This window comes from Octopus sinensis, linkage group LG17 (assembly GCF_006345805.1).
Source record: "Octopus sinensis linkage group LG17, ASM634580v1, whole genome shotgun sequence".
Lineage (NCBI taxonomy): Eukaryota > Metazoa > Mollusca > Cephalopoda > Octopoda > Octopodidae > Octopus > Octopus sinensis.
In genome coordinates this window covers 470295-496440 of record NC_043013.1, presented here as the reverse complement: position 1 = coordinate 496440, position 26146 = coordinate 470295, and the positions used below count along the sequence as shown (strand labels likewise).

The 26146-nt window shown below is 40.3% G+C and overlaps 1 protein-coding gene across 1 annotated transcript in view; it reads right to left on the bottom strand.

Moving 5' to 3' along the window:
* Positions 1-26146, bottom strand: part of LOC115220996 (structural maintenance of chromosomes protein 5) — a 60898-nt gene that overhangs the window by 9523 nt on the left and 25229 nt on the right. The window contains exons 10-19 of the mRNA XM_029791215.2: positions 24181-24298; positions 22163-22317; positions 19092-19300; positions 16284-16467; positions 16112-16170; positions 14629-14695; positions 14412-14513; positions 12090-12157; positions 4451-4574; positions 962-1084 (exon numbers count right to left, since the gene is read on the bottom strand). Coding sequence (XP_029647075.1) covers positions 962-1084; positions 4451-4574; positions 12090-12157; positions 14412-14513; positions 14629-14695; positions 16112-16170; positions 16284-16467; positions 19092-19300; positions 22163-22317; positions 24181-24298 — 1209 coding nt within the window. The remainder of the gene's footprint in view (positions 1-961; positions 1085-4450; positions 4575-12089; positions 12158-14411; positions 14514-14628; positions 14696-16111; positions 16171-16283; positions 16468-19091; positions 19301-22162; positions 22318-24180; positions 24299-26146) is intronic.

Here is a 26146-nt window from a genome sequence, read left to right as displayed (position 1 = left end):
TGAAGAAACAAGATCTAAAATATATTTTGAAATTCAAATAAAATTGCATTAATGAGAAAATGAAAATCTAATTTGAAATAATGTATTTACTCAGAGATATTTAACCTGTTACCTGTCCAAAGCATTTTCATAATTTTGGCCTCAAGGGCCATGCCTGTTTGCAGACTTTTAGTGAACCCTTATTTCATACATCCTGAGCTTTCTCATCATAAGTCCCAAGTTACTCTGGTGGTTAATATAAAAATTGGGAATGTGTCTCCTACAAGGTCTGATTAATAAGTATCTGGACTGTTGCCATAGTAACAAAGCTAAAGCACAGAGAGCAAAGCTGCTTGGCAACAACTGACCTTGAACTCTGCTGTGCATGTGCACTAAGTTTGAATGTTCAAGCTCACTTCTGCTGTTTGCAGCAGTGCTTGGAAGGAAGATGTGTAGCGTGTGATTGTTGCATTGACCATGACAGAGAAAGCTGTCATGGTGATACCTGCTCAGAAGCCTATGCAAGATTGCAGAAAGTGTATGGAGAGTGGTGTATGAGCTGCACACAAGTGTGCAAGTGGTTCAGACGTTTCCAAGATGGCTGAAAAAATGTCGATGAACGTTCTGGGAGACTTGCAACCAGCAGAACTGAGAAAAACATGCTATTCTGTTGATTGAGTCAACTGGAATCTTAGTCATCGTAACAGACACACAGTACCAGTTCTTAAGTAAATGATGAACTGAAACTAACAGATAAAGAAGCACAATGACCGTGAATTCAAAGTACAGCACTTCTGACCAAATTGTCCTAAGTTCACACCTTATGACATCTGTTGAATTGTGCCACTGAACAATGCTACTTGTTCCAGTTTGACAAAACAATAAGCTAACAATTGCTCCAACAAAAACCAAATTCCTGCTAACATTGGAAATTTGTACATGGAACAGTTTGACATAGGAATAAAAACAGAAAGCTACTTACCTCCATCTTTTGAAGATTATGTGTTGTTTCACGAACAGACTCTTCTATGGAAATTTTTTTCTGTGTAATATTGCAATACTCAAGGCTTAAATGAACTTTGTTTTTACTCATATCAAAACATTTCTGAAATAAAAAAGACAAAGTTTGTCTGAGCCCAGCTTGGTCTATCAGATGTATAACCTTAAATTATGAGAAATACTAAGCGCAATTAATTTATTTATTTCAAGAATATAAAGCTATAAATCACAGATTAAAAGATTCAAATTTTCTAATATTCCATAAAACAATGGCTAGTTTGTTCACTTGATAACCAAGAGATGTGTAACTCCTTGTTGTTTTCATGTCATCGTAGTTGCAAATTTAATTGAACAGATCAAGGTAGGAGAATCATTAGCATGCCAGGCAAAATGATTAGTGGTATTTCATCCACCTTTATGTTCTGAGTTCAAATTCTGCGAAGGGCGATATTACCTTTCATCCTTATGGGGTCAATAAAATAAGTACCAGTTGTGTACTGAGATAAATGTAATCAACTTGTACCCTCCCTCAATCTTATTGGCCTTGTGCCAAAATTCGAAATTATTACGATTGCTATTATTATTATTATTATTGAATGAGAGAGAAGTGCATGCCATCAAAGTGACACTGGGGTACAAATATATGAAGCCCAATATACCCATCTGATAAGGGTACACCAGGCACCACCATCACAACCATATGTGCATGACATGGTGATCTCTTATCAAGATAACCAGCACATGACCTTTATGGTGGGGCCCAGTTAGAATTTTCTTCAGGGCGAGTAGCCCCTCCCACTCAAAAGGTGCCTGAACAAGGGTTGTTTTAAGGATGTTGAATGAAACTCCCATGTTTCCAGAGGTGAATTATTCAAACCCTAAAGATTCCCTCTCAACACATGGCTATGATGCTCCCCCTCTACTTCTGTTTGTGATCAGAGATGCACATATGTTGATCCAGTAAGGCACATGCTCAACTGGTTAAGGTCAAACAACTGACAAGCAAATCTGTGGTATTGAGCAGAATATTTGCTGTAGCCCATCTTTTATACCAAAACAAAGCAATGTACATGATAACACTTCCAATCAGTTAAGATCAGAAGCCACGAGAGCCATTGCCTGCCACACTGCATCAGGGCATTGTTGTTGATATTGTTGTTATTATTATTACTGTTGTTGCTGTGGCAAGTAGGCAGAATCGTTAGCACACAGATGAAATGCTGCTAAGCATTTCATCTGCCCTGAAGGTCTGAGTTCAAATTCCACCAAGGTTGAGCTTGTCTTTCATCCTTTTGGGGGTGTCAATAAAATGAGTACCAGTTGCATACTGGGGTCAATGCAATTGACTTAACCTCTGCCCCAAACTTGCTGGCCATGTGCCAAAATTTGAAGCCAATTTCATAAGCCACTTCAGGGTAAGTTTTTTAGTGTACACACACTATGGCATATACAGGAGTGGCTGTGTGGTAAGAAGCTTGCTTCCCAACCACATGGTTCCGGGTTCAGTCCCACTGCGTGGCACCTTGGGCAAGTGTCTTCTAGTGTAGCCTCGGGCCGACCAAAGCCTTGTGAGTGGATTAGGTAGATGGAAACTGAAAGAAGCCCATTGCACGCGCACGCATGTGTATGTCTACCTCACCATTGCTTGACAACCGATGCTGGTGTGTTTATGTCCCCGTCACCTAGCAGTTGGGTAAAAGAGGACTATAGAATAAGTATTAAGTTTACAAAGAATAAGTCATGAGGTCAATTTGTTCGACTAAAGGCGGTGCTCCAGCATGGCTGCAGTCAAATGACTGAAACAAGTAAAAGAATACACACACACACACACACACATATATATATATATATATATATATATATATATATATATATATATACGCATAGAAACTTCTAAGCTAAAATGCAAACAGCATGGAATTTATCTGGCTTCTTATCCTCTTAGAGGATTTAAGTAAAATCATACAAATGTGTCCAACTGTTTAAATTAATTCTATCTATTTATTTATGCAGCTGAGGATAGGCCTGCATTTAAACTGATGTAATGATTGCATTGTTCAGTTAAACGGAGCTGCTTGAAACGATCGTACTGCATCGCCTCTGGATATCCTGTTGCTTATTTTGATTTTATTCACCTTATTTTGAAGTTGAACAGATAATCCCACACTAATTTTTGGTGCTTAAACTTAAGTACCCAATTCATCTGAATCTCTATATATACACATATATACCTACTTTGATAGGTTTTGGCCAGTATTGGCTGAGGCCATGTCCAACTTAACAGCACCACCTGGCAAAGTCATTCAAATCAGGATTCAGACATGGCCCACTCGAGTAAAGACTTATTGTTTATGGTGATATATCCAGGTGTAGGAGGTTTATCCAGGAATTTATCCAAGGACTTCTTGAACTCTATGGGGTCTGTTTCTGCTTTAATATGTTTTGGTATAATGTTAAAGAGAGCAGGACCAATTGAGGTGAAATGATTATGCTGTATTGTTGTCGTGAGATGCAAATGTGATTTATGTTGTGGGTGGATAGCACAGGGCCCAAGCCTTCGGTGTATCTTATAAGTGATGCCAACATCATTTGGGCAATGCTGATGGAATATTTTCCACATCATGCAGATGATGTAGTGCTCACAGCGACTTTGGAGAGAATAAAGCTTGAGCTTTTCTAGTCGACCCCAATAGTCGAGGCCTGTCATGCCATCTATCTTTTTTGTAATTAACCTTTAAGGTGCTTCAATTAACATGATATTTTGTTTTGTACGGGGAGACCACAGTGGACAACAGTATTCAAGGTGGGGATATAGTTATATGGGGCCTGGTGTAGCCTACTGGCTTCCCAGACCCCAGTCAAACTGTTCAACCCATGCCAACCTGGAAAAACGGACGTTAAATGATGATGATGATGATATATATATACATAATATATATACAAATACAAAAATACACACACACACATATATAAAATAATAAAAATGAAATTATTGTATACAGTGCTCAGGTGCAGCACAACTTGTCAGAAAGTGCATATAAAGTATGTGCAGTAATGTACAAATGTCTGGAAAGCGAAACAGTGTATGAGTTGGATAGATGCTTGTGTGTGTATGGAGGGGAGAAAATCAGGTGTAGTGTTGGTGAATCTCAGGAAGAATGGAAGTTTTGAAGGATGCAGTGCTCCGACAACTGATGCTGGCAGTTTGTTCCATGCTTCAGCAACTCTCATACATACATGCATATATATATCTATATATATATATACACATACACAGTGCAAGGGTGTCATGTAAAAACGCCCAGTCCATATTGCTGCAAAGTGGTTGGTGTTAGGAAGGGCATCCAGCTGTAGAAACCTTGCCAAATCAGAGAACCAGGGCCAGTTTGGCAGCTCTGGTCAAACCATCCAACTCATGCCAGTATGAACAATAGATGTTACACTCACACACACACATGCTAAACATACTTACTTCGAAATTCAGTAATAAGTCTTGCAGCAGTTTGATTTTTTTCCAACAGATTTCACGCACTATTACTTGGGTTTTATTTTCCTCTTCAACGAGGTCGATGGCTTCCATCTCATACGACTTGATTCTAATAAAGAAAAAAATATAAATAAATAGAATCCAAAGAGAAAAGACTCCCATCCACATGTCTTCATGATGAACTGACAAAGGGTGGGAATGTGTAAAAGACAGCTTCTCTGTAAAGTTAGAAGCTGCAGGAAAGGGGAGATAATCTGCCTCCTCAGCTCATCACAGGCCTGGCTGTGTGGTAAGAGGTTTGCTTGCCAACCACATGGTTCCAGGTTCAGTCCCACTGTGTGGCACCTTCGGCAAGTGTCTTCTACTATAGCTTTGGCAAAACCAAAGCTGTACGAGTGGATTTGGTAGATGGAAAATGAATGAAGCCTGTTGTATGTGTGTGTGTGTGTGTGTCTGTTTGTCCCCCACTATTGCTTGACAACCAGTGTTGAAATGTTTATGATAGAATAAGTCCCAGGCTTAAAAAACAAAAGTACTGGGGGGGGGGCGATTTGTGCAACTAAAATTCTTCAAGGCAATGCTCCAGTATGGCCGTAATCTAATGAAACAAGTTAAAAGGAAAAAACAAAGTTAAAAATTCCTTTTAATATCTGTTTTTTTAGCATGCTGGTGCTGGATCGGTCAAGACTGCAAGATCCCTAAATGTAGAACAGGATCCTGTTCAAGGTCACCAAATGCAAGACAGTCCTTCTTCTAAATATCCCCTCTGCAGGTTCCCTTCCTTTATTCCAACCAGAATTCGACCCCCATTCACCCCAGTTCTATTATGATAGTCACACAAAATTCTGTAGAGATCATTATCCTTTTTCAGTTTTCTCTTGCCATTCTGGCATGAATGGGACAGAAGTGATTCAGGCATTTATTCAACAGCCAAGATAGCCTTCTCCTCTTGTCAATAATTACTCTTTTACTTGTTTCAGTTATTTGACTGCAGCCATGATGGAGCACCACATTGGAGGGTTTTAGTCGAACAATTTGGCCCCAGGATTTATTCTTTGTAAGCCTAGTACTTATTCTATTGGTTTCTTTTCCTGAACTGCTAAGTTATGGGAACATAAACACACCAGCACCAGTTGTCAAGCAGTGATGCAGGGGACCAACGCAGACACACACAGATATATATATATATATATGTATATATATATATATATATGTATATATATATATATATATTATATATATATATTATATATATATATATGTATATATATATATATATGTGTGTGTGTGTGTATATATATGACAGGCTTCTTTCAGTTTCTCCTCACAAGGCTTTGATTGGCCTGAGACTATAGTAGAAGACACTTGACCAAGGTGCCATGCAGTGGGACTGAACCTGGAACCATGTGGTTGGGAAGCAAGCTTCTTACCACACAGCCACGACTGCACCTATTATTTCATTTTTACTAGTAAAATCCTTTTTTTAATTCTACTGGTTTTAACATGAAACCAGCAAAACTGCCAAGCTATAAGCCATATTGTTTTTTTGCTAATAAGAGAAATAAATAGCATCACCATTTTTGCTCACATGAATCACATCCAAGACAACAAGCTTACCTTCTGGGTCCAGAAAGACAGTACTTATCTGTAAGTCCAAGTTCTTCCTGATAAGGACTGCCACACCTGCACCTCCTCCTCGACTAGGAGAAATAAATTTCTCGTAACCACTCAGAAGAGACGAGATCACTTGAGGTCCACTCATCTTGAACTCAGTTACAATAGCCACATCTATTCTATGTGTCGTGAGGTCGTTCAGGAAACAAGCCTGTTTCCATCTCAATAAACACCTGTACCACCTCTGCCCCTCCTTTCAGGGATAGAGTCCAAACTAGAGCTTCCACCCTGTCTGCCATCTTGCTCCAATTCTTCTCCGTTTGGGAGTCTGGTCCAAACTAAACTCCAAGCAACTTAACAGGACCATCTGTCCAGTGACCCATGACACTAAACGATGGTGCCAAGGTTCAAGCCAATGGACTTGTCCTTGTTAACTTTTGCTCCTGCCACTGCCTCGTATCCTTTGATAGCGTCATCTACACAAGGTAGCTGAGCCTCATTGGACACGATGATGATATCATCTGCGTAAGCAGAGACCGACTTACCGCATCCGATCTCAATGGGGGTGCATCCCAAATTCTCCAACTTCCTCAGTAAAGGCTCAAGAGCCAAAACATACAGAAGCGGGGACAGGGGACACCCTTGATGAACTGATTGCTTGATTGAAAACGGAGATCCACCTACGGACGACTGGGCCCAGCCCAGCTACTTCGAGAACCGCCCCCAGGTACTGGTGGTCTACCCTATCAAATGCTTTACTTTGGTCTAAATGGACCAATGCCCCACCTTTCTGGTTAATTTACCCACCCTGTCTAAGGTGTAGTGTATAAGGTGAAGATTGTCCTGGATCGACCTGCCCAGAATGGTGCATGTCTGCGCCTTCCCTAAAAGCTTCTTCTCCATGACACGCGTCAACCTTTTTGCTAACACCTTGCCCAAAATCTTTAACTCTACATTGAGTAGAGTTATGGGCCTGTAATTGCTTATACTGTCCCCCTTGCTTGGGTCCTTCTGGATCAGCATCACCACTCCCTGACTCACAGAGCTGAGAATCCTCCCATTCTGTTACTAGTTTGTGTAGACGCCTGCCAGCAGGTCCCCGAACAAGTCCAGCATCCTACAATAAAACTCATAGGGTAGACCATCTAACTCTGGCGACTTGTCCCCGGCGCACTTGACCAACACATCTTTTACCATTGCAGGTGTAATCGGTCCTTCACAGCATTCTGCCTCATGTGATGGAACCCTTTAGAGCCTCTTCATGCTCGAGCTCGTCGCCCTGCCCAAACACCCAGGCGAAATGCTGGTGAAAGGCCTTCTGCATCTTTTCCCGTCCAGAAATCTTGTGCCCCTGTTCGTCAGTTAAAGACTTTACAGATGCTTTTTTTGCCCCTCTGACACTCCACACGACAGGTCCATCCAGCAACATTAATACCTTTGCGACCTACTGCACATAGCTTAGCTCTAACTCTACAGCCTTCGTGTTTGGCTTTGAAGTGATTCCAAAGCCTCATCTAAATTCTTAACTAGTTCCCTTTCTATTCTAGATCTATCTAAACTTAGCTGGTTGCTAAATCTAATAGACTCTAAATGGATGGCTCTCTTGAGGGTCTACCACCATCTATTATTAATGATGGCGCCACATAATGCCTTCTGTACTAATTCCTTAATCTGGGCACGGAAGGCTTAACAAGTCATAATAGACTTGTTCATCTTCCAGTACCCGGGTCCCTGTCTATGACATTTATCTATATGTACTTGACATGTCACAAAACTGTGGACAGTAAAGGTATCCCTATCTCTTTCTCTAACAAATACCCTATCTATATAAGATCTACGTGAGCCATCATTATTACACCATGTCCACTGTGGAATGCTCAGCTCATCCAGTCTGTAATGGTCTACTAGATTATAGCTCTCTAGTAGACCCTTGAGGCCAGGATTTTCCCTCCTATCAGTTGAGCCAACACTATCCACCTGCGCATCGAGGATAGTGTCAAAGTCTCCTAACAGAACTACTGTTTTTGAGGTCACTAGAAAGTGCTCTAGTTCTCGATAAATACCAGTCTGCCTACACAACTTAGGAGCATAGACAGCTACCAACCTGAAGGACTCTTGTGGGTCACATCTAGGACGACCAGCCTACCTTTTGGGTCCAGAAAGACTGTACTTACTTGTAAGCCCAAGGTCTTCCTGAGTAGAACCACCACGTCCCCTCCTCCCCATTGGCTAGGAGAAATAAATTTCTCACAGCCATTTAGGAGAGGCGAGAATGCTTGTGGTCCACTCATCTTGGATTCAGTTACAATGCATACATCTATATCTTGTGACCTGAGGTCATGCAGCAGACAAGCTTGTGTCCATTTCGGTCCCACCCCACACACATTTATGCACCCTAGCTTCATTGACAAAGAAATTTTATGGAAAAAGAAATATTTACAATTTAAGTTGGGGGGGGGGCTGCACGAATACACCTGCTTCCCCATCCTTTTCTTTTGTTGGTGTGGCAGCCGGGCTTATGATTAATTTACCCTCTGCCACTTCTGTACTGACCTCTCGCACATCGTCCAGGTAACGTGCTATTAATTATTCCACAGGCATTCATCCATTAATGCAAAACTAATGCCTATCAGTGTGTCTTTTGTTCTTTTGTAAACACAGGCCTTGTGGTGTGATCTAATGTATTTGGACACTGGTTTGTTTCTTTCTCTAAATGCCACTGTTTTTGCACGTCTTTTTTTGGTGGGAGGGTTGATAAATGATTTTACTGTGGGGTTGTATTGGGGAGTTTGGTTGTGCGTGTCCGTTGTATGTTTTGTTACTTTTTTGATTGGGGAGGGGAGTCAGGAACATGTGTCTTTTTCTGTTTAGGCGTAACTGTAGTAAACTCCATTTCTGCCATTGTTTCTTCTTTTTCCTCAGCAACTTTTTCTTCCTTCTTCTGACGCATTCTCCGGCTTGTCAGTCTTTTCCTTCACCTCCTTTGCAGCTTTTAGGGGAGGGGCCTCATACACTTTTTTTCTTTTTCATGCACTTGGAGCAAATGTAGCCCTTTTCTCCAGACTTGAAGCATCTGGGTCTACATCCCTCTATGGCCACTAGCAATGATAGCCCCTCCCCTACAAATACCCTATCGGGCAACTTTTCCAGAGTCTCATTCGCCACTTGGACTACCATTTCTAATGTCTGGCCTTTCCAATTTATGGCGTCATTCTTTTTCATCTGTGAGATGAACACCTCCTCCTCTACGTCATAAATCACAGCCACTGCTACCCACATAACTTCATATCCTGCTGGTATTTCTTCCACCATAATTTTTGCAGTTCTGCAACCCAAGTATGTGGGTAGCAGCATTATCTCGTTGTTCTTTAGTGTCTTTGTTGACACCTCTTTGGCTGTGTCAGCTGTTTGCATCTGCGCTTCAACAGTCGCGCTTCATGTTCCATGGTTAACGTAGCATACCTTATTCCATACTGGTGCCAAGCACCTCTCCACCACTTCATTCATGGCTTCCATTATTCGCTTTTCCTTCAGGTTGTAAATCTTATATACCACGGTTCTAGCATTAATTGCTTGTACTGTTTCAGGAATTGGCAACAGTTTAGTGTTGCTGCCACTTTATTTAATTAGATTTCAGATTTGAACAGTTGTTCTATTTTCACTTCTAATTCAGTCACGTTACCACTCCCTGTGGCCAAAAAAATTGGCTTTTCCTGTGTTTCCTCATCATTACTTGTTAATCCTTTTCCCATCGCAGGAAAATCCTTTCGGGATGCAATGTTAAATTCCATCACAAAAATTCTTTTAAATCTTTGTCAAAAATGACAAATTCACAAAAAATAAAACCAGTAATGGGTAAAACAAATAGTTCAACAAAAGTTTTTTCACAATAATACTCCAACAATTTTCTGCCCCGTAGGGCGAAAATAACTGTTTCTCGGCGTACCACAGTTCAAATAACAGGTATTCAAAATAAAACAAAAATGACGAACAAAAACACAGGAACGAACTCACATAATGTTTGGTAGCAAAATGTAACTCACGACGCAAAAGATTGTTCGGTTAGAGGTGGTGCTGCCAAATTCCCGTTCAAAATTTATAGTTTTCAAACTGACAACTAATCACTGATCTATAAATTAGAAAATTACTATTTTTAAATCTCACAAGGAATTTCAACCATGTTTCATGGTCTGCTACTACAACAGCTCCTTTATAGGATCCAGTTAGCTCAAGACATCATCAGGAGGAACCATGTCCGGTTTCAGCCCCTATTCCTTTACCGTTTTGACATGCCCCCCCACCCCCACCCCTCGGAGGTGTCTTCAGCTCTGGTGTTGGGTGCATGTTTTCTTTCTTCTGTTCCCTGGCCTCTTCAATGTAGCATCAACGAGTGTCAGTGGGCGACTGACTGACTTGTCAAATTTTTTCCCTTTAAATACCTGCTGCTAGGCTCCAGCAGGCAGCCCCAGCAAGTTGTCACGTGACACTATCTCAAGTTTAACTGACCAATGAAGGCGCATAGTCTTAAACAACAATCACCTGTCAATCAGCAAAGCTAATTCAGTGTCAGCTTGTCTCACCTAATGATGTTATTTCCCGCCGGCATGTTATGACTTTCAAGCCATTTTTCGTCTTCCCGCTTCAGCCATATATAGAAGCTGGCTTTTTCAACCGCCTCATGTACTCTCCTTATTAGTTTTCTCAGCTCCGAGCTAGAAAAAACAAATCTTCTTTTGAATAGCATTGTCATTTTCCTTTCAATGAAGCCTCTAGTCCCCACTGCCAGGTGGTAATATTCGACATTCCATCCCTGTTCTCTGCATTCTTCAATTAGCTTTCCGTACCTCTTCTCCTTTAGTTTCTCTACATTGCCGATGTTCTCTTCCCAAGGTACTGTCAGTTCTAGCAAAATTCCTATTCTCCATTCTGTTCCATAGGACTAAATCTGGTCTTTTTGTCGTTTTTATTAGTGGAAATATTGTCTTTCCAAGTCCGTGGCCACCCCCCAGTATCCCTTCCATATTTCATCTATCTCGTATACTTTACTTGTAGGCCTAGTTTTATATCCTTTTCCCGCCTTCTGGAAGTATACTTTCCTGCGCTTTTCCACTTTTGGGTACTCTCCCCTATTGTACCTCTCAATCTTCTCCTTTCTAATGCTAGTCTGCAGTTTGACAGAACATGTCTAACCGTTGCTTTCTCTCCGCATCTACACTCATCAGTTGTTATTATGTTCCACCAGACTAAGTTCGCCGGTGAGGATAGAACGTCGAAGGTAGACTTGATCAGGAAGGCTGTTCTTGCTTGTTCCCAAGCCCAAAGTTCCTTCCATGATATTCTGCAGCTGATCACATATTCCTCCCTTCTCAGGCACTGTCCCTGTTGACTACATTGCACCAAATGTACATTTCGCTTTTCTTCTTCCTCCTTTCTCACTTCGTATACCACTGCCTCTTTCATCTCTTTTACACTGCTCTTGCAAAATGGCCTGAAATTGTGCGACCCTAGGCCAGCTCTTGCTTCTTGCGTCGCTCCGACTATATTTGCGTGCCTTAGTTTTCCGATCGCCCTGTTTACTGCCTCTTCCGCCTTCCATTTCCTCCCTGTTCGTACCTTTGGAGTAAAGATTGTTTGCCAACATAACATGACAGTCCTGGTTTAGGACAAATGTTGCTGTAATTTAGCCTCAGGAGACATTGTCTCCAGCTGGCAATACAACACAATCTGTGTCCTTATATTTTTGAACAAGGGAATCTAGCACCCCAACTCAGCTCAAAACGATATTTGTGTAAAGCAATTTCCGGGTTATTTCCCTTCATCAGCACAGAATAATTGTTTGGCTAAGGGTGGCACTGCCAAATTCCCGTTGCTGAGTATCTCACGTTGTGAGATTTAAAAATAGTAATTTTCTACAATATTACTGTTTGTCACTTTCCTAATTAATAACTAAACATCACTTTATAATAATTACACAAACAAACGAAATGTCCAGGAAAGATTGTTAACTTACTTGTTTTTTTTAGAACTTATTTCTGATATTAGTTGTCTTTTAATATCTTTCTGCTGCATGAGTAATTTCTGTGCAAAAAAAAAACATTATTTTCCTTTAATAATTAGTAATTATATTTGTCAGTAATTAAATAAAAACTTTCCAAAACTGACCACAAATTCTGAGCCTCCAACATTTACAAAAGAATTCAATGTTTAAACACTAAATATTGGAATTCTTTTATTTTTTATTTGTTTCAGTCATTAGACTGTGGCCATGCTGGGGCACTGCCTTGAAAAATACTGAGTTGAATGAACTGACCCTTATACTTATTTCTTTTTTTTAAAGCCTGATGCTTATTCTATCAGTCTCTTTTCCCAGACTGATAAGTTACGGGGACATAAACAAACCGACACCAGATGTCAAGCAAGGTAGAGGGACAAAGACACACAGAGATATATATGTGCATATATACGATAAAATTCTTTCAATTTCCGTGAAACAAATCCACTGACATGGCTTTGGTTGGTCAAAAGCTATAGAAGACACTTGCCGAAGGTTCCACACAGTGGGACTGAACCCACAACCATGTGCTTGGGAAGCAAGCTTCTTATTATAGAGCCACACCTGCACATCTTCTAGATAACAAAGAATCACACATTTACTTCTGTTGATTCTGTTAATTGATATCGTTGTGATAATAATTAAATAAATAGCAGATGCAGGAGTTATATCCAGATTCTAATAAAATAAAAATCAGTGGGATGTAGTGACACCGGCTAATCGAGCAGTTTTCTGTGCACACACGACAGATTGTAAGCGCCCTGAGAGAAATACTGGACATAAGAAGAATTGGATGTGGCATGCAAGAGAGACATTTGCGTTGGTATGGTCATGTAATGTGGATGGAGGAGGAGAGCTGCGTGAAGAAGTGCCACTCCCAAACAGCCAACCATCATTGGATTTGCAACTGAAGATAAGAGCTAAGAGACTACTAATGTTACTAAGTGAAGGTTTGACGGTCAGTAGGTTGGTGTTTTTGTTGGCTTCTAAAATAGAAGCTGAAGATTTTATTAACTAAAATGAAATTTAATAATTGATGTGAAAAGCAGTTTTAACATCTCATGTTTTCTTGTTTATTTTCCATTACAATTCTGTGTCCATTGAAGGGAAACCATTTTAATAAACCAATATAATGTAATGTCTTCATAGTGAAATACCATTCCCACTGCAAATGGTTAAATGATGACGGAAAGGAGGAATCTGTCATCAGTTAAACAGGGTTATGTACCTTGTACCATGCACCACACAATAGTACTTGGAATCTCCTGACAATGTGACTATGAATTCTCAAAAGATTGTGCTTCCTATCAACTTGATCAGTGGTCCTTAAGCATTTTTCTTTTTTTGCCTATGGACACCTTTGATCCTTATTTTACTCTTCTGGACCCTAATTAAAATTCAATGTTTAAAAAATTTTATTGTTTTTATAATTAAACATCATCATCATCGTTGTTTAATGTCTGCTTTCCGTGCTGGGACAGGTTGGACGGTTTGACTGAAGAGTGGCAAGCCAGGAGGCTGCACCAGGCTCCAACCTGATCTGGCAAAGTTTCTACAACTGGATACCCTTCCTAATGCCAACCACTCCGAGAGTGCAGTGGATGCTTTTCATGTGTCACCGGCATGTGGGCCAGTCAGGCGACACTGGCAACGAACATGCTCAAATGGTGCTTTTTACGTGTCACCAGCACAGGAGCCAGTCTGGTGACACTAGCATGATCACACTCAAATGGTGCCTTTGCATAACAAAATTAAAATATTTTATGTATTACCGTAAGAATACGACCAATTTATTGCACATAAATTTCAACAAAATCTCATATAGCAACCCCTTTAAGGGTCATACGAACCCCAGTTGAGTACCAGTGAATTGGATTGAAACTTAGGCCAACTATGGAACTTATACTTGATCACTTAACCTGCTAGAAATAGTAGCCAAATAATATCTTGCTGTCGTAGAAAAGATGGCATGATTATGTCTAGAATGGCTTGGGTCATAAATCTACTCTACCAATGCAGACTAACAGCAACAACAACATTTGATTGGAACTATCAGATACAGGCAGCTCCATATTTCTGAGATGTGGAATGTATCTCATGTACCCTAGACAGGCTAGTGTCTTCATCTTCTGAAGGCTGGAAGGAACAACAGTCGAAACATAGAGAAAGCAACAGCCAGGATGAGAAGGGTTCCGGTTTGACTGATATAAACAGTTTACATAATATCAGATATCGAATGAATTAACAGTGATTACAAAAGAAAATAGTAAGGAATCATACTTTTTGTTTTCTCAGTTCATTTATGGTATTTTCTTGTTGATCACATTCTTGTTGTAATCGTCGAGTTTCTTCTTCTTTTACACTTTTTAGATGTTGTGTTTTCTGAAAAAGAAAATTTATTCTTTTTAACAAATTAAAATTTCCCAATCATTGTTATATAAATGAATATGAAAGTGAAAAAGACAATTTCAGAGCCAAATATTGGACGAAGGAATACCTGGATTTCTTCCTGGAGCTTTTTCTCTTTGATGGTATCAGAGGAATTTTTCAATAAATATGCATCTCTGTAACAGAATAAAATTTTGATATGATTTAATCATGAAATTTCAAAGCTTCCAAATTGCATCAAAGACAGAAACATCAAAATAATTTTTTTTTCTCATTTAACATCCACTTTTCCAAGTTTGCATGGGTCAAATGGAATTTGTTGCTGTTAGGAAGGGCATCCATACCATAAAAACCATGCCAAAACAGACACTGAAGCCTGGTGTGGTCTTCTGCCTAGCCAGCTCCAGTCAAAAATCGTCCAACTCATGCCAGCATGGAAAGTAGACAGTAAATAATGATGATGATGATGATGATGATGTCTTTCCTGTTGTCAACCCACATCCATTTCCAAGCAACAATGTTTTCCTCAAAGCTAGATATGTTTTTCATGGAAGACTGGAAACAAACAACTTTGTTGTAGAATGACGGTGCCATTTACAATCATCACACAAATTCATAAACACGCTTATGTGTATCTTTCCTGCAATCGGACCCAAACACAATGCAACAGTGGATCATGGACGGGCAACTAAAGCTGGCTGTGGACAAGTGTGCCACCATGCATTTTGGGAGGAAAATCCCAGCGTCCACGTGCCTTCTCCACAACACTAATATTGTGAAGTATTCTTGTGACCATGACCTGGACATTACTGTCAGCAGCAATTTGCGTTGGACAAAGTACATCCCTAAAATTGTCAAGAAGGCCGAGGGTGTCTTGGCATCACTCAGCAAGACCTTTGTCAGCCACTCTCCGGCTATCTATTTATGGCTGTATATGGCTATGGTGCAGCTACATTTGGAATTTGCATCACCAGTCTGGAACTTCTATCTTGCCCAGGACACTGATCTCCTGGAAACTGTTCAGAGATGTGCAACCAAGTGAGTACCCTCCATCAGGCACCTACCATACTCTGAATGTCTTGTTTCCCTAGGCATAGATACACTGAAGCTCCAACGTCTGGCAACCGACTTGGTAAGCACCCACGAAATTATTAACCATCATGCCAACAACCACCTTGAGCACCTTTCTGAGCTCCATATGGGAACGCCTACATGTGGCCATGCCTACAAAGTCAGAAAACAGCACAGCTCCCATGACTTTGAGAAACATTTTTTCACACTCAAAATTGCTGAAGCATAGAACAAACTACCTGCGTCAGTTGTTAGCTGCCAAGACATTGCATCCTTTAAAACCTCCATGCTTCTTGAAATTCGTCAACACTACACCTGATATCCCACCCCACATACACAGGCACACATGTATATTATGACTTGTACGCTATTCACTTTTCAGTACTGTCACTGCATATCTTTCGCTCAGATATTTAAAACAAGTTATATACAGATGTATTCATAGGAGAAAAAAGGAGAAAAAGAATCCAATAATTTCTATGGAATATATTAAGAATCAACTGACAAGAAAATGCACAAACCGTAGTGTATAATTCCGTGTACTTTTTTGGCCAGAATATGTCGAAGTTTTAATGGAATACTGAAATATGAAAATATATAAATAAATAAACAAATAAATAAAGGTAGAAACTGAAGAGAAAAAAAGAAAAATTCAAAGCCAAAAAGTAAAAAAAAAAAAGCATGACAAATTACCTGATTATTGGCAGTGAAAAAGACATTTAAGGTTGGATTTTCTTTTATAATTTGGTCGACTTTTGATTTGCTATCTTCATTTCCAACAGGAATCATATGAACTTTATACTGCATGCAGAGAAATTTCATCACAGCTTCAGGACAATCGAATAAGTCTTTCAAAAAACACCGGAAGCCATATTTCCTATTCCAAAACATTATACGATGCACATAAATTTAAAAGGATATTTAATCTCAAACATATTTTCCAAAACATTTTTTTTTCCTCACATAAAGAAATGCAACTTAATGGTAAATATAATTATGGACACACAGACACACACACATACACGGAGGCGGGGTTGCTTAAGACATCTGCTTCCTGACCACATGATTTTAGTTCCAGTTCCACTGCACAGTACTTTTGGAAAGTGTCTTCAACAACAGCCCCAGACCAATCAAGTCTTGCGAGTGGATTTGGCAGACAGAGACTGAAAGAAGCCTGTTGTATGTGTGTGTGTGTGTGTATGTGTGCATATATATATATACATATATATATCAATATATATATATATATATATCAATCATTATTTAATGTCTGTTTTCCACTTCAACACCTGATGCATGGCACACCTGTGCACCTGTTCAGACAACATCGATTTGATGGAGAAAGTGAGCTATAAACAAATCATTTGTGCAGGTTCTTCAACAAAAACTGAACGTCTTCAATGGGAGAGTCCACCCACTACACTCTTGGAGTGGTTGGCATTACGAAGGGCATCCATCTGTAGAAACATTGCCAGATCAGATTGGAGCCTGGTGCAGCTGCTGGCTTTTCAAACCTCAGTCAAACCGTACAACCCATGCCAACAGGGAAAACGGATGTTAAACGATAATGATGATGATGATTATATAAATATATATATATAAATATATATATATATATGGTAAATGAAAGATGGAACATGGAAGATACGAGAATTTTTATTAATCCCTACAATTGTTTCGACCCATCTAGCATCAATCCCTCATGGGTGGTAGGATACTTAACAACTGGTTCAGGAGCATCCAACGGTGTAGATGTGTCTCTTCAGGTGGTAAATAGATATAACTTGTTAGAATAACAATTCTGCAATGTACCTTCTCATTTCATATAAAGAAAAACAGCAAAATAAAGCATACATCTTCATTTATATTGGTTGACTTTTGATTTGCTATCTTCATTTCCAACAGGAATCATACAAACTTTATACTGCATGCAGAGAAATTTCATTACAGCTGGATATGGCTGGTTAAAATGCCAAAGCATTTCAACCAGCCATATCTGGCACCTGTTTTATGTTCAAACCAACCAGATCTGGTCTCTCGCACCTACCATAAAATCATCATCATCATTTAATGTCTGCTTTCCATGCTGGCATGGGTTGGACAGTTTGACTGAAAACTGGCAAGCTGGGATGGTGGGGGGCTGCACCAGGTTCTGATCTGATTGGGCAAGGTTTCTATGGCTGGATGCCCTTCCTAATGCCCACCAGTCCAAGAGTGTAGTGGGTGCTTTTTACATGCCACTGGCACTGGTACCATTGACCTGACACTAGCATCGGCCACAACTAAGTCTCACTTGGCTCGACAGGTTTACACTAGCATGGTATATCACCAAAGGTCTTGGTCACCTGTCACTGGCTCTGTGAAGCCCAATGTTTGAAAAGTGTTTTTTATGTGCCACTGGCACAGGTGACAGTCAGACAGCACTGGCATCGGCCACAACTACAATGCCATTTTAGAAATAAACAATCACATCATTGAAATCTCAAAGCTACAAGACAATACGAAATGATTAATTGAAAACAATGTGAATACATAAACATTATGTTTGACAAAGTAATCTAAAGGGTTGATACTATCTCAATTTACAGATAAGTCCGACTTAGCTGGTTCTGTGAACAAGAAACTAAATCAAACCAGATTGTTTAACAATTATAATTCAAATAATTTAACATTAATGTGGTGCTCCAGCATGGCCACAGCCAAATGATTGGAACAAGTAAAAGAATTCTTTCACTGTTTATGATGAAATTCTTTAGAATCTATACAAGCATTTATCTTTTATTTTTTATTAGTTTCAGTTATTGGTCTGCAGCCGTACCTTGGCACCGTCTTGAAGGGTTCAGGGGAACATGCAGACCCCAGCACTTATGTTTTTAAATCTGGTGTTTAGTCCATTGGCTTCTTTTGCCGATACACCAAGTTATGGGGATGTAAACAAACCAGCATGAGTTGTAAAGTGGTGAGGGTGACAAACAAAGACACACACGTGTGTGTGTGTGTGTACACACCATATCAGGACAATTCCCCCCCGACGACAACTACCCCCTAGGACAATTACTCCGCTAGGTTAATTACCCCTTCTCCAATATATTAAAAAGTTTTAAATCCTCATCTGTCATCCTCAGGGGGTTACTGTCCATTCAGGGTGGTGGGGTTAAATGTCCTAGACTCAGGTACACATACACAACAGGCTTCTACATGGTATCTGTCTACAAAATTCATTCACAAAGCATTGGTCAGCCTGAAGCTTTAAGACAACTCTTGCCCAAAGTGCTAAACAGCAGGACTGAACTCAAAACCACATGGTTGCAAAACAGACTTCTTAACCACATATCTACAACTATGAATTTGTTACAAATCATCATCATCGTTTAACGTCGGTCTTCAATAAAAATTTGCACAAGCCACAGTCGTTAAAATCTGATTAAGGGGCAACATTCTCTGTTTCAAAATTAGTCGAAGAATTTTCTGTTACAAGAAGAAATATAAAAGCATTAATACTTGAGATTCTGAATTGGAATTCTTGGTCTGAAGTACGTGATATCTTGTGGTGGGCATTTCACACAATTTATCTTCAGTTTTTGCTCGTCTCTAATTTTGGAAAGCAGCAGATCCATATCATCAGCATTTTCACAGACGAAGGAGCGTAAATCATTAAAGGAAACAAAACTTTCGATGAATTTGGCATCGGATGGATTCTTCATGTTAATCTATAAGATAGAAAAGATTTTACAAAAGAGTAGTTAATTAAAAGAATAGTTAATTAAAAGTGTGACGATTGTTGTTATAATGATTTAATCCAGTTATGTTACAGTAGAACTCAGGTTAATCATCAAGACCATTTAACATCCATTGTCCATGCTGTCATGGGTTGGATGGTTTGACAGAGCTGGCAAGCTGGAAGGCTGCACCAGACTTCAGTCTGATTTGGCATGGTTTCTATGGCTGGATGCCCTTCCTAACACCAAACATTCTGAGAATGTAATGGGTGCTTTCATGTGCCATTTGCATGACATCAGTAACTGTTACGGCTGCAATTTTACTTAGCTTGATGGGTCTTCTCCTCAAGCACTACATAATGCCAAAAGCCTGGGTCAATCGCCATTGCCTCCATGAGGCCCAACACTCAGAAGGTGCTTTTCACATGCCACCAACATCAGCCACTTTGCCTCTGTGAGGCCCAACACTCAAAAGCTGCCTTTTATAGACCACTAGCACAGGTGCCGGTCATGTGGCATCAGCATCAGCCATGACTATGATTTCACTTGGCTTGAAAAGCACAGCACATCTCCAAAGGTGTCAGTCACTAGTCATTTCTTCTGTCAGGCCCAACGTTCAAAGATCATTCTTCACTACCTTGTCCTATGTCTTCCTGGGTCTACCTCTACCACATGTACCCTCCACAGTTAGAGATCAACACTTCCTTACACAGCTTTCCTTGTCCATAAACATCACATGACCATACCAGTGCAGTCGTCTCTCTTGCACACCACATCTGATGCCTCTTTTGCCTAGCTTTTCTCTCAAGATGCTTACACTCTGTCAAACATTCACTGACATTGCACATCCAGTGAAGCATACTGGCTTCATTTCTTTCAAGCCCATGCATGTCTTTGGCTGTCATAGCCCATGTTTCACTGCCATGTAGGACAGCTATGTTCAATGCTGGCATGGGTTGGACAGTCTGACAGGATCCAGTGAGTCCAAGGACTGTGTTGTGCTCCAGTGTCTGCCTAAGCATGGTTTCCATAGCTGGACGCCCTTCCTAATGCCAACCACTTTTCACTGCTGGTTTTAGAAGCACTTATGATGTCAATTGTTAAAAGGAGAATAGAAACACCAGAGACAAAGAGGTAGACTCTTGGTGAAGCTCAACCAGTCACATGGTTTCCTCCAACATCAGATCCATCTAAAGTGGGGAGCTGGCAGAATCATTAGCCAACCAGGTAAAATGCTCAATGATATTTCATCCTTATTTACGTCCAGGGTTCAAATTCTGCCATGGTTGACTTTGCCTTTCATCCTTTTGGGGTCGATGAAATAAGTACCAGTTGTATTCTAGGGTCGATGCAATCATCTTACCTCCCTCCTCCAAAATTGCTGGCCTTGTGCAAAAATTTCAAACTAATATCAGATCCATACTATTTTACCTCACTCCACTAGTAAGCTGTTTATCTGTTCTTCACCTACTTTTTCCATCCTGGTAGGAGTCATATCAGTTTTCATGAGTCAATATTATGCAGCGGGATGCCCTTCCTGTCACTAACCCTTGCTTATTTCTCCTGGGATTTCACACTCAACAGCCAAACATTTTTAGGCAGATGCAAACAATAACACCATCACCTAAACACTGACATTGTTTCACTCTAAGCGCATAAACAATATCAACACACACAATCATCATCATCATCATCATCATCGTTATTATCATTATTATTATTAAACATCCATTACACAGGTTGAATGGTTTGACAAGAGCTGGTATATGGTCAATGGCTGCACCAGGCTCCACTGTCAACTTTGCCATGGTTTCTAAGGTTAGATGCCCTTCCTAACACCAACTACTTTACAGAGTGTACTAGGTGCTTTTTATGTAGGGATCAATGTAATCAACTCCCTCCCACAAAATTTCAGGCCTCAAACCTATAAGAGAGAAGACTACTACTGCTACTACTACTACTGACCCATCCTTAGATACAAGGAAAAGTAAAAGAAATCACTAAAGTCTCTACAGCTTAATTTGAGATGTTGGGAAAGTCATTGCCGAGACCCTAAAATTTGACATGATGCATCCAAACAATCTGAGATGAAGAAACAAGAATCAAAGAATCAAATCTTGTAGTCAGCAGATACATTTGACCAATCTCAGGCAAAATCAAAATCATCAATGTCCCTATTGCACCATTATGGCAAAATCCATCCCTGGACTCAAATTACATCCATGCATCAATTGCAAAATAGATGCAGCTTCTTTTATTCTTTGAATTACCTGGTTTTTTTGGCTTCTTTAAATCCTCTCCTTCAAACATCCACACATCGAAGTTGACAGGAATGACCATCATCATTGCTGTTATTGTTATTATTATTGAGCAAGTGAGCCATGTATGCCAGATAAATGGCACATGACCTTGCAGGTGGGGCCCAGTTTAAATTTTCTTCAGGTTGAGTAGCCCATCCCTGCTCAAAAGGTCCCTGAATAAGGGTTGTTTAAGAATGTTGAACAAAACACTCATGTTTCCAAAGGCAAATTATCCAAACCCCAAAGAATTCCTCTCAACACATGGCTATGATGCTCCCCCACTACTTCTGCTCGTGATCAGAGATGCACATATTGTCAGCCACTAAGGGACATGCTCAACTGGTTAAGGTCAAACAATTGACAAGCAAATCTATGGTATTGAGCAGAATATTTGCTGTAGACCATCTTTTACACGGAGACATGTGCATGATAACACTTCCAGTCAGTGAAGACCAGAAACCATGAGAGCCACTGCCTGGTACTGCATCAGGGCATTTATTATTATCAGTATTATTATTATTTAAACAAAGTTTATAAACAAGTTTTTACTTACATTGAGCATTATTGGTTCATGAACAGCGCCTTGAAAAATGTTAGAATTTTCACGTAACCAGAGAACAGCCATATAAGTATTCTTGTGCTTTTCCCGAAGAGCCTGTAGTCGAATATTGGCAATATCATGGAGACGCTTTAAGGCCTGGATATGGTCTACAAAACAAACAATGTCAACAAGTGTAACTTTATCTCAAGACAGAATAAAAAAAAAGGAACTGGAATATTCTTACAATAGACACTAACTTACTATTGATGTACAAGAATAATTATAATTCAATTCAAAATGGTCTGCTTTCCAAAACATTTAGTACTAGCTGTTGGACCCAGCATTGCTCGTGTTTTCCGTATTGAAGTTAAGCCTACCTCTGGCCTTGTACTGAATAAGCATTTCCTTAGAGACTATCCTATCATTTTGTTGAAATTTTACATATAAAAATATGCAAAAGCTGCAGGAAAAATAACAGTTATGGGAATTTCCATTCAAATGCCCTACTAAGCCCTACTAAGCCCTACTAAGCCCTACTAAGCCCTACTAAGCCCTACTAAGCTCGCAAGAATCGATGCCAACCGAGCCTTATCAATTTTCGAAAAATTCCGGCCTTATTTGACCTTCAGGGCATGTGATCTACCTATGTGCCAAAAATCATTAAAATTGGTTGGATGGGGTGGGAGGAGTTAGAGTAACCCCAAACACACACACACACACACACAGACACCATTATACATTTATGTATATAGATTTGGAATTCTGTTCTATCACCAGAAATGACAAAACACAGTAAATGGCTTTCTTATGGGTCCAAATATGCCCCAAGCAGATCTGAACTGGGAATACCCTTACATTTATACACATCAATGGCTAGCACTGCCACCCTGCAATAAAAAACAGTAGACATGTGTGTCTGTGTGTATTGGTGAAGGTGAATGGCTTAGTGGTTAGGGGTATCCAGCTCACAGCCATAAAAAGGACTTTGATTCCCAGCAGTGCATTGCATCCTTGAGCAAGACACTTTATTTCATGTTGCTCCAGTCCACTCAGCTGGCAAAAATGAGATAAACCTGTATTTCAAAGGGCCAGCCTTGTCACATTCCGTGTCACGCTGAATCTCCTTGAGATCTGTATTATGTGTATGTGTGTCTGTGGAGTGCTCAGCCACTTGCAGGGTAACTTCATGAGCAGATGGCCGTTCTATCAATCAGATCAACTGGAAACCTCATCATCACAGCTAACAGAGTGCTAGTATGTGTGTGTGTGTGTGTCTCCAAGCACAACTGAATGCGTAACAGATAGTAATAAGAAGACGTTGAGCTGACAGAATCATTAACACAACGAAGCAGCAAGCTGGCACAAACGTTAGCTGGCACAAACGTTAGCTGGCACAAACGTTAGCTGGCACAAACGTTAGCTGGCACAAACGTTAGCTGGCACAAACGTTAGCTGGCACAAACGTTAGCTGGCACAAACGTTAGCTGGCACAAACGTTAGCATGCCAGGTTAAATGCTTAGCGGTATTCGTCTGTCTTTACATTCTTAGTTCAAATTCTGCCGAGGTTAATTTTGCCTTTCATCCTTTCGGGGTCGATGAATTAAGTACCAGTTGCGTATTGGGGTCTAATCGACCCCCCTCCCCAAAAATTTTGGGCCTTGTGCCTAGAGTAGAAAAGTATCATTAACACAAGAGAGAAAACGGTTAGCAGCATTTCTTTCTGTTTTATGTTTGGAATTCAAATTCCACTTATGGTCGACTTTGCTTTTTTCATCCTTTTGGGATCGATAAAATAAGTGCAAGCTGAGCCCTGGGGTTGATGTGATCAGTGATCCCCCCCACCCACTCCATCTAAAAAAATTTCAGACCTTGTGCTCGTAGTAAAAAGAATAAGTAATAAGATAGGTTTTCCTTTGGTTTCTTATATCAGGTAGATTACACGAGAAAAACATTTCGGGGAAAATCTGCCTTAATAACTAGAAACAAGTAACCATAGCAACAAAGTAAATTCTTAAAAAAAAACAATCACCTCTCATAGAAATATCCAAAGATTTGATTTCATCGTGAATTGAAGATTTGTGAGAATGAAATTTGGTAAGCTGTAAACTGACTTGCTGGATCTTCACATTTATTTGCTCAATAGCAGGCTACAGGAATAAAATATACAAATTAATTATTTTATAAAAAAAAAAATCAATTATATTTTAGCAATGATTTGAAATGAATTGTAAGAAAGCAATTCGTTTGTATACACAAACACCATATATTTTGTCTATTTTATCTTTCTAAGCATGCACCATCTCTTTTCCATTGCTGCATGGGTCAGACAGATTATTGAGGCAGGTTTTCTACAGCTGGATGCCCTGCCTGTCACCAACCTTCACCTGTTTTCAACCAGTGATATTTCATCCCCGGGGCCAGACAGTTTCTAACAGAATATTGAGAATGAAGGAAAACCGCTTGTATGACAATGAAACTCATTTACAACTATCACACACACTGTCAGAACAAAGATACACAAACACACACACATATATACAATGGGCTTCCTTCAGTTTCTATCTACCAAATCCACTCACATGGCTTTGGTCAGCCCAGGGCTAGGTACCACCCAGAATTTTGAAAAGGTAACTGATCAAAGTTTAGCCATTATAAAATAAGATATACAAAATCACTCCCAGAAAGATCTTCATCATCATCATCATCGTTTAACGTCCGTTTTCCATGCTGGCATGGGTTGGACTGATTGACTGGGGACTGGCAAGCCAGGAGGCTACACCCAAGGGAGGGGGGTGTATGGGCTAGCATTGGCTGCATTCAGATGGTGCTTTTTACAGCACGGGGAGGCAGTCAGGCGGCTCTGGCAACGACCCGTGCATGCATGGTGCTTATTGCGTGCCACCAGCACGGGAGCCTTTGAAATAAATAATTTGATGAAAACATGGATGCGAGCAGCAGAAGTCTACTGCACAATCCCATGGTTTTGGGTTCAATACCTTGCGTCGACACAAACCTTGTAAATGAAATAGACAGAAGTGCAAGTTTATGAAAAACTCTTTAAGTATAACAGTTCCTTTCTAGTTTAGCTAATCAATATGGGTCTTGAATTTTGGCAAGCTCTCCTTTCTACTCTACAGTAAGATACCTACATCTGTTCCTGCTAACCCTTAAATTTCTCAACTAGCACTTAGCCACAGGCCTCTCAATACTACTCCCCCACCTCCCAGTTGAGGGATTTTTGTCCCGAGAAGTATTTGGTGAACCTGTCAGTGCTGATTGCACATAAAAAGCACTGGTGTTGATGCCAAGTAGCAAGTGGTTGGTGTTAAGAAGGGCATCTAGCTGTAGAAAGCATACCACTGAAGGAGGAGGAGGGGGAGGTGGGAGGAGGAAGAAGAAGAAGAAGAAGAAGAAGAAGAAGAAGAAGAATTAAATAAATAACTTTGCCATTATTAAGATGAAGTTTAAACCAAATATTTTAATTTAGATCACTTTAAAAAAGAGAAATTTGTATAACAGAACCAGGGTGGTTTGGGGTAGGTTAGTATCATCATCATCATCATCATCATCGTTTAACGTCGCTTTCCATGCTAGCATGGTTGGACGGTTCAACTGGGGTCTGGGAAGCCCGAAGGCTGCACATGCCAGTCAGATGTGGCAGTGTTTCTACAGCTGATGCCCTTCCTAACGCCAACCACTCCGAGAGTGTAGTGGGTGATTTTATGTGCCACCGACACAGGTGCCAACGAGGCTGGCAGACGGCCACGCTCGATGGTGTTTTTTATGTGCCACCGACACAGGTGCCAGACGAGGTGGCAGACGACCACGCTCGGATGGTGTTTTTTATGTGCCACCGACACAGGTGCCAGACGAGGCTGGCAGACGTCCACGCTCGGATGGTGTTTTTTATGTGCCACCGACACAGGTGCCAGACGAGGCTGGCAGACGGCCACGCTCGGATGGTGTTTTCTTATGTGTCACCGACACAGGTGCTA